The 9,507-nt window shown below is 49.2% G+C and overlaps 1 protein-coding gene and 1 pseudogene across 1 annotated transcript in view; one reads left to right on the forward strand and one right to left on the reverse strand.

The window, feature by feature from the left end:
• The window catches only part of PDS5A (PDS5 cohesin associated factor A), a 169,578-nt gene extending 165,682 nt beyond the window's left edge, over positions 1–3,896 (reverse strand). Inside the window, exons 1-2 of the mRNA XM_025385282.1 lie at positions 3,374–3,896; positions 2,348–2,525 (exon numbers count right to left, since the gene is read on the reverse strand). Of these exons, the coding sequence (XP_025241067.1) occupies positions 2,348–2,485 (138 nt within the window). The 5' untranslated portion in view covers positions 2,486–2,525; positions 3,374–3,896. The remainder of the gene's footprint in view (positions 1–2,347; positions 2,526–3,373) is intronic.
• Positions 3,897–8,024: 4,128 nt separating this feature from the next.
• LOC112624562 lies at positions 8,025–8,219 on the forward strand (annotated as a pseudogene).
• The last annotated feature ends 1,288 nt before the right edge of the window (positions 8,220–9,507 follow it).

Below are 9,507 nucleotides of genomic sequence, written 5' to 3' on the forward strand. Positions count from 1 at the left end.
GTTACTTCATGGCAGCTATTCCACACTCAGAACCGTGCTGCATACTCTCCTCCTAGCCAAACTGCTCCACTAAGACCAAGTCCTTGCTGGACTGCTCAGGGTGCCACACCTCAGCCACTCCAATATGCCTGGTGCTATCCACCCAGCTGCTCCTAGACCACCACTTAGTACTATGAGACCAGCTTCTTCACAGGTTCCACGAGTCATGTCAACAGAGTGTGTTACTAACACATCAACTTTCCATTTTTTAACCAAAATTATCCAACATTAGAATTCAAGGTTTTAATATTCTTAATTTGAAAACTTAATGTTAAAGATCCATAAATTAACAGTTTTATATTTCATAATTTATCATTCTCAAAACAGTATAACTTTTAGAAGCATCAATCAAGCACCTCAATTAATATATAATCTTTAGTATCAAGATTTGCTTTATTTATTTTATTTTACTTTTTTTGAGACAGAGTTTCACTCTTGTTGCCCAGGCTGGAGTGCAACGGCGCAATCTCCGCTCACCAAGACTTCTGCCTCCCAGGTTCAAGCGATTCTCCTGCCTCAGCCTCCCAGTAGCTAGGATTACAGGCATGTGCCACCACGCCCGGCTAATTTTGTATTTTTAGTAGAACTCCAGACCTCAGGTGATCCACCTGCCTCAGCCTCCCAAAGCGCTGGGATTACAGGCGTGAGCCACCGCACCGGGCCCAAGATTTGTTTTAATGAAAGGGGCCGGGCGCAGTGGCTCACACCTGTAATCCCAGCATATTGGGAGGCCGAAGCGGGCAGATCATTCGAAGTCAGGAGTTCGAGACCAAAGTGACCAACACAGTGAAATCCCATCTCTACTGAAAATACAAAAATTAGCTGGGCGTGGGGTTGGGCGCCTGTAATCCCAGCTACTCGGGAGGCTGAGGCAGGAGAATTGCTTGCACCCAGGAGGTCCATGGAGGTTGCAGTGGGCCGAGATGGCACCACTGCACTCCAGCCTGGGTGACAGAGCAAGACTCTGTCTCAAAAAAAAAAAAAAATTAGCCAGGTGTGGTGGCGCACGGTAGTTCCAGCTACTTGGGAGGCTGAGGCAGAACAGCTTGAACCTGGGAAGTGGAGGTTGCAGTGAGCTGAGATCACACCACTGCACATAGATTTGTTTTAATGAAAGAAACTGTTGTCTTATTCCTTCCAAAAAGGCAACAAATTGCACAACCAAATTAGAGTTTGAAAACTAAACCACATGAATATTTTAAACACTGTACTAATTAAAATGCAACATTAGGTACATTTACTGGGCTCCAAGAGCAAGAGGCCAAGCTCATTCCCTAAAATACATTTCGCCAAGTCGCCCAAGATGGAAACATTGTCAACAATGTTGCTTCCCTCACCTCCCACCAATTCTGATTGATTCTAACTCTGAAAAGTTGTTAAATCATTTCCTAGTCACTATTATCAATGCCATAGCCCTATCTGAAGATTTCAACGTCTTTCACCTAGACTACTGTTCATAGTTTCCTAGCCAGACTCACTGCCTCTGGTGTTTCCCTACTCCAATCTAGCACCAATTGTGACAATCAAAATGTCTCCAGCATTGCCAAACATCTCCTGGAGATCAAAGTTGCCCTGACTCAGAACCACTGCTTCAAGCTGATCCTACAAAAAGAGTATCACTTATTTGGTAAGATTCTGGCCACAATCTATGTCAGTGGAACAGAAACCAAAAAAACTTACAAACGTGAGGCTGAAATTTAAAACCTTAACCTTAGGACTGCCATGCTTAAACGAAATTAGCTGACACCTCATAAAAAGAGCCATAATACTCTTAAACTCCTTTGAACTATGTATAGACTTAAATCATCTTACTTTAAGCCTAAATTATGAAAAGTGTACCTTCTGTCAAAGTTTAACCACAATATATACATATTTAAGCTTCTGGACACTAGAAAATTATGCAAATTTTTAAAAAGGACTTTGCGCTTTAATCAGTCCTCCTCAGAAGTTGAAAACAGGAAACTTCTTGGGCAAATTACTGCCTACACGTAAGTGTGCAAGCCACTCTGAACAGTATTCTCATTAAATACCTCCAGAAAAAACTCTAAAAACACACAAATTCTTATGCTTGAAAACCAGGAAGTTTTTGAAAAATCACACTCTTTTTAAATTTCCCACAATGGTTATGTCCTTACAAAGCTTACTCAAAGATAACTTATCTGAGATACAACAGTACCTTTCACAGGGCGTAAGAGATCTAAAAAACTTGGAACTCTAAAGGCCAGAACGAGCAGGGTAGCAATATGACAGGAGAAAGTGCCTCCTACCAAAGACATCTGAAGAGCGAACAATCCGTCCAGACGCTTACCTTCAGGCGTTTGATCATCTCGTCAGTGGTGATCTTGTCGGTGATCTCTTTTACCCCCGGAGGGTAAGCGATCTTCCCGTCGGCACTCACGACGCCACAGAGGGCAGTGGCAGGCTTGGGCTGCGCGGTGAAGTCCATCCTGGGGGACAACTTTTGGTTCACAGTCCTCTACCGGCCTCTATCGGTCAGAAAACCAAAGTTCAGCGGGAAAGGGGCGACTTTGTAACCTCTTTTTTCATTTCAAATCTCTCTAATCTGGAAAAGGCCCTTTCTCCCCGGACGCCGGGGACCCGGCAGCGGCCTCGCCACCCGCTCTTTCCCAGGGCTCGAACCCCGCCGGCCCCACCAGCCCCAGCCTAGCCAGCCCCAGGCTCACGGGGCTCCTCGGCACCAGCAGCCGCGGCCGCGGGAGGCGCCGAACAGCGCCAGGAGTTTCCCATTCCGCCTTTCACAATGAAATCCAGCCCCGAGCACCAAGGTCCGAAGTTTGGCGGCCTCAGGAGGCCGGCAAGGACCCCAAGGCCCCCGCTCGGCCGTGGGGAAGAGCCCAGTCCCGCCCGGCCAGTCCCCTCCGGGAAAGCAGACGCGAGGCCTATACGGCTCGGCTTAGGCCGCAAAACTAGGGACCCAGCGGACCCACGCGCAGCGGCGGCTCCCGGGAACAAAACGCCCTTGCCCAGCCGAGCCTCGGACCCGGGGTAGTCCCCGCCGCACTGCCGCCCCTCCCCTGTTCCGCTCCCTCACCCCCGCGGGAGGGGAAAACAAGCCGCCCTCCACCCCGAGCCCCACGCCAGGAAGCGGCTGACGCGGCTCCGCACTTCACATTTTGTTCCTTTAACTTCGGCTGAGGGACCCCAGCTGCTTCTCTGGCCCCCGGCCGCTTGGCGCCTCCGGCACCGCCAAGGCCTTTCCGGCACCCCCGGGCGGCCCCACCGGGCCTCGGACCCGCGGCCCCCCCTCCGGTCTCCTCTTCCGTCCCCTCCCTCCAGCAGCCTAGGGCGGGAGCCGAGCCACCGCCGCCTTTACCTCCTCCTCATGCGGGCGGAAGGTGCATCGAGCGCCCGGGCCTCTGTCAGGTGGTTGCGCCGCCGCCCCTCGTCGGGCTGCACACAAAGCGGCTCCGCGGGTCCCGCCGCCGCCGCCGCCCGCCCGCCCGGGAGCGGCGCTGGGGCTGGCGGTGCCGAGGAGGAGCAGCCGCTGCGGGGGGAGACTTGGGGCGAGTGAGCGCTGGGCGGGGAGACAGTGCCGCTCTCCGTCTGGCCGAGGAAGAGCAGCCTCGAAGGCTCCTCCGGGAACGTGTGCGCGTGTGTCCGCCCGGGACCCCCGCAGCCCGCCCGCACGCACCTCGCGCCGGCCCGGACCACCGACTCGGACCCGGACGCCCCTCGCAGCGGCGCGCGCCCGGCCGTCCGTGCCCCGGGAGCCGGCCCTCGCGCACACACCGGCCGGTCACGCGAGCGGCGCGAGAGCACGCGAGAGCAGCGCGCGCTCCTCGCTCCCTCCCCTTCCTCCGCCGGCCGTGCATCCGCCTCCCTCGGGCCCGAGGCGGCCGCGCGCAGGGCGGACAGCGCCGCCACCCGGTTGGCGCCAATACCTGCCGCGCGGGGCGCCTCCGGGAGGACCCGACCGGAGAGGGCGAGAGGAGGAGGAGCCCGGGTGGCGGGAAGCGAGCCCAGGTTCCCGCGGCCCTGCGGGGGCACGCGGGGCAAACAGCGCTTTATTTTTCGCAGCGGCGATGAGCTGGTGACTTTGGGGGGTCATCTTGAGGGACATAGACGGAACCGGTTGGGAGTAGTTAATTGCTCGGTGAAAATGAACTGATTTCTTCCTCAGGGAGAGATCTGGAAAGTCAAGGAAAGTTGTGCAACGGGGCACAGCGTGAGCGGCTCACTCTCGGGTCTTCTGACAGCCACCCGAGTTGCCCACCGTCCTTAGATTTCTGAAGTTAATATTTTGAAAGCTGCAAAACATGAAAATAGCATTGGGTCGAGTCGTTCTCAAGGTATGATCTTTGGGCCACCAGGCCTCACAATCGCTTTGGGTACTGGCTGAAAACATAGGTTTCCAACTCCAAACATAAAAAAGCGAGGATCTCTGAGAGTGGAACCCAGAAATAAGCATTTATTAATTAGGTAGGTGATTCTTGTCAAAAAGGAAGAACTCATTTTTTTTAATGTTTTAAACCTACCAAGCATTAACGTTTTCTGTCATCCAAAGGAAAAAACTATCAGGTAAAAAAAGTGCACGCAGCAGTGTTTGAGCATTTTAATGTTTGTGAAATAAATGAACGCAAGAGCATACACTTACCTATTTTAAAAAAAATCAAGAGCATACACAAAATTTCCGAAGAGGAAGTTGAAAAAAGGATACAATAATATGAAATCGCATTCAGCTCTTGAAACTGACCACTACCATAGTTTAAAATGATATTCATTTGTTTATTCAAATTATTCTTGATGGATATCCATTGGTCTATTTTTTTCCCACATCCTTTAACGTCAACTTAAAAATAGTAAAGGTACTGCAGCTCACTAACTTGTTTTTGACGTTTTACACAAGAGAGCAGTCATTGCGAATCTGACACTCCAGTTGCTGATTTGCTACAACTCTGCCCAAAAGTCAGTGGTTTCTTCTTGGGCATTTACAGTACCAGGCAGAATCCATTTAAAATTGTCTTCATCCAAACTATTAAGTGGACCAAAAGCTGCTCTCTCTGTCACTTTTGATATTTCTTTTTTTTTTTTTTTTTTTGAGATGGAGTCTTGCTCTGTCGCCCAGGCTGGAGTGCAGTGGTGCGATCTCGGCTCACTGCAAGCTCTGCCTTCCGGGTTCACACCATTCTCCTGCCTCAGCCTCCCCAGTAGCTGGGACTACAGGCGCCCACCACCACGCCAAGCTAATTTTATCTTTTTGTATTTTTAGTAGAGATAGGTTTTCACTGTGTTAGCCAGAATGGTCTGGATCTTCTGACCTCATGATCCGCCCGCCTCAGCCTCCCAAAGTGCTGGGATTACAGGCATGAGCCACTGCGCCCGGCCAACTTTTGATATTTTTTTCTGTGTTACATTTAATTAAACAGCAATGATTTTATCTTTCATTCTCCTCAGTAGTTTGCCCATTATTCAGTGGAGTTTTGTATATGTACATAGATTTTTTTATTATTATTATTTTATTATTTTTTGAGACAAAGTCTCACTCTGTCGCCCAGGCTCCATTGCAGTGGCATGGTCTCGGCTCACTACAGCATCTGCCTCCCAGGTTCAAGCAATTCTTGTGACTCAAGCCCACAAGTAGCTGGGACTACGGGTGTGCGCCACCATACCAGGCTAATTTTTATTTTATTTTACTTTATTTTTGAGACAGAGTCTCCCTCTGTTGCCTAGGCTGGAGTGTGGTGGTGTCATCCTGGCTCATTACAACCTCTGCCTTCTGGGTTCAAGCAATTGTCCTGCCTCACCCTCCCAAGTAGCTGAGATTACAGGAGCCCGCCACTATGCCTGGATAATTTTTGTATTTTTAGTAGATACAGGGTTTCACCACGTTGGTCAGGCTAGTTTCAAACTCCTGACCTCAGGTAATCCGCCCGCCTCAGCCTCCCAAAGTGCTGGGATTACAGGCGTGAGCCACCGCGCCCAGCCTTACTGGTTGATTTCATATCTTTTCTTTTTTTTTTTTGACATGGAGTCTCACTCTATCACCAGGTTTGAGTGCAGTAGTGCGATCTTGGTTCACTGCACCTCTCTGCCTCCCAGGTTCGAGAGATTTGTCTGCTTCAGCCTCCCAAGTAGCTGGGACTACAGGCACACACCACCACGCCCAGCTTATTTTTATATTTTTAGTAGAGATGGGGTTTCACCATATTGGCCAGGCTGATCTCGAACTCCTGACCTCATGATCCAGCCGCCTCGGCCCCTCAAAGTGCTGGGATTACAGGTGTGAGCCCCTGTGCCTGGCCTATTTTATTTTTTTGAGACGAAGTCTTGCTCTGTTGCCCAGGCTGTAGGGCAGTGGTGCAGTCTGGGCGCACTGCAACCTATGCCTCCTGGGTTCAAGCAAATCTCCTGCCCCAGCCTCCCAAGTAGCTGGGACTACAGGCACACACCACCACGCCCAGCTAATTTTTATATTTTTAGTAGAGATGGGGTTTTACCATGTTGGCCAGACTGGTCTCCAACTCTTGACCCTAGGTGATCCACCCGCCTTGGGCTCCCAAAGTGCTGGAATTACAGGCATGAGCCACTGCACCCAACCTCCACCAAGCTTTTCTTCCCCACTCAGTGCCCAAAACAATGCCTTATATTGTAGGCCTCTTTAAATAATTGTTTCACAAATGAAGGCCTGCCCTCCTGGTGGACCTTAATTTGTTTGGGGAGAAATAGACCAAAATAACAATAATACATGTATATGAAAATAAAGTAGGGAAGAGCTGGGCACGGTGACTCGGTGACTTGCACCTGTGATCCCAGCACTTTGGGAGGGGGAGGCAGGCAGACTATTTGAGGTCATGAGTTTCAGACCAGCCTGGCCAACATGGTGAAACCCCATCTCTATTAAAAACTCAAAAAAATTAGACTCAGTGGCTCAGATGCAGTGGCTCAGGACTGTAATCCCAGCACTTTGGGAAGCCGAGGCGGGTGGATCACCTGAGGTCAGGAGTTCTAGACCAGCCTGACCAACATGGTGAAACCCTGTCTCTAGTAAAAATACAAAAATTAGCCAGGCACGCTGGCACATATCTGTAATCCCAGCTACTAGGGAGGCTGAGGCAGGAGACTCGCTTGAACTGGGGAGATGGAGGTTGCAGTGAGCTGAGAAAGCACCACTGCCCTCCAGCCTGGGCGACAGAGTGAGACTCCCAGGAGTGAGAGAGAGTACAGATCACATATAGCCTTTTAGACCTCTGGTAGAACTGTGGCTATCCTCTGACTGAGATGGGAAACTCATGGACTGTTTTAAGCAAAGAGGTGATCTGATGTATGTCCTGAGTTAGGCAACATTGGACAAACCACTTAATCCTTCTGTGCCTCATTTTCTTCATCTGTAAAACAAGGATAATAATAGTATCTTCCTCAGATGATTATCATGAGGAATAAATATGTTAATTTATTTTTTTTCTGTCGCCCAGGCTGGAGTGCAGTGCTGTAATCTTGGCTCATTGCAACCTCTGCCTCCCAGGTTCAAGAGATTCTCTTGCCTCAGCTTCCCTAGTAGCTGGGATTACAGGCGCGCGCCACTATGCCCAGCTATTTTTTGTATTTTTAGTGGAGATGGGATTTCACCAGGTTGGCCAGGCTGCTCTCGAACTCCTGACGTCAGGTGATCTGCCCACCTTGGCCTCCCAAAGTGCTACGATTACAGGTGTGAGCCACTGCGCCTGGCCATAAGTTAATGTTTGCAAAGTGCCTAGAATAGTAACTCGCATATGCTAAGCTCTACATAATTTTTTTTCATAAAATAAAAAAAAAATCATTATAGCTGCTGGGTTGAAAATAGCAGTAGATATGCAAATGTGGAAGAAGGGTAGCCCGGTAGGTGTAAGACAACTATAAAAATCCCAAGGAAAAATGGTAACAAGAACCATTTCTTAGAATGATAGCTAATAGAGGTAATGGCAGTAGAGGTGGTGAAAAGGGGCAGAAGAAGAAGAGACAAGAAATCAGGGATGACAGCAGGTGCCATGTCCAGCCGCGAAGGTGGCAAGAAGAAGCCCCTGAAACAGCCCAAGAAGCAGGCCAAGGAGATGCACAAGGAAGAGAAGGCTTTCAAGCAGAAACAAAAAGAGGAGCAAAAGAAACTCGAGGAGCTAAAAGCGAAGGTGGCAGGGAAGGGGCCCCTGACCACAGGTGGAATTAAGAAATCTGGCAAAAAGTAAGCTGTTCCTTGTGCCTGAGGAAATGATGACCCTTTATTTCATCAGTATTTAAACATCAGTATTCCCTGCCATAACATCTTTTGCCACTGATAGCTGGAATTAAGTGTTGTTTTGGAGCTGTTGTACATTTAAGAATAAACTTTCGTTAAAAAAAAAAAAAAAAAAGAAGAAAAGAAAGAAATCAAAGATGACTCTTAAAAGTTTTCAGCCTGAGTAACTAGAACCACTATCAAGATAATGAGGACTGTGCTTGGATCAGATCAGATTTAGGGCCTAAAAGATATCCATGCTATCGTAAAAGTTAATTAAACAGTCACTGAGCTCCTATACTGGGCAAGGCATTGAACTAGGCACTGAGAGAATATGTTAAAAACAAAATCCGGCTGGGCATGCTGGCTCACACCTGTAATTCCAACACTTTGGGAGGCCGAGAACGGATCACAAGGTCAGGAGTTCAAGACCAGCCTGCCCGACATGGTGAAATCCTGTCTCTACTAAAAACACAAAAAATTAGCTGGTCATGGTGGTGGGCGCCTGTAATCCCAGCTACTTGGGAGGCTGAGGCAGGAGAATTTCTTGAACCCGGGAGGCAGAGGTTGCAGTAAGCCAAGATCGCACCACTGCACTCCAGCCTCGGGGACAGAGTGAGACTCCATCTCAAAAAAAAAAAAAAAAAAAAAAAAAAAGGCGGGCTGGGTGCCTTATACCTGTAATCCTAGCACTTTGGGAGGCGGAGGCGGGTGGATCCCGAGGTCAGGAGCTCAAGACCAACCTGACCAACATGTGAAAACCTCATCTTTACTAAAAATACAAAAATTAGCTGGGCATGGTGGCACGTGCCTGTAATCCCAGCTACTCAGGAGGCTGAGATAGGAGAATCACGCGAACCCAGGAGATGGAGGTTGCGGTGAGCCAAAATTACACCACTGCACTCCAGCCTGGGTGACAGAGTGAGACTCCATCTCAAAAAAAAAAAACCATGACAAAGTCCCTATGCTTTACAGGATCACAGTCTATTGGAGGAACTGGAGACATACATCTAATCCCAATTTGAGACAAGCCTGTGATATGTTTTTGTGTTTTTGATTTTGTTTTTTATTTTGTTTTCTGTTTGAGAGGGAGTCTCACTCTGCTGCCCAGACGAGTACAGTGGTGCAATCTTGGCTCACTGAAACTTCCACCTTGCAGATTCAAGCCATTCTCCTGCCTCAGCCTCCTGAGTAGCTGGGATCACAGGCATGCACCACCAAAACCAGCTGATTTTTGTATTTTTAATAGGGGTGACTGG

Source organism: Theropithecus gelada, chromosome 5, assembly GCF_003255815.1.
Source record: "Theropithecus gelada isolate Dixy chromosome 5, Tgel_1.0, whole genome shotgun sequence".
Taxonomy (NCBI): Eukaryota; Metazoa; Chordata; class Mammalia; order Primates; family Cercopithecidae; genus Theropithecus; species Theropithecus gelada.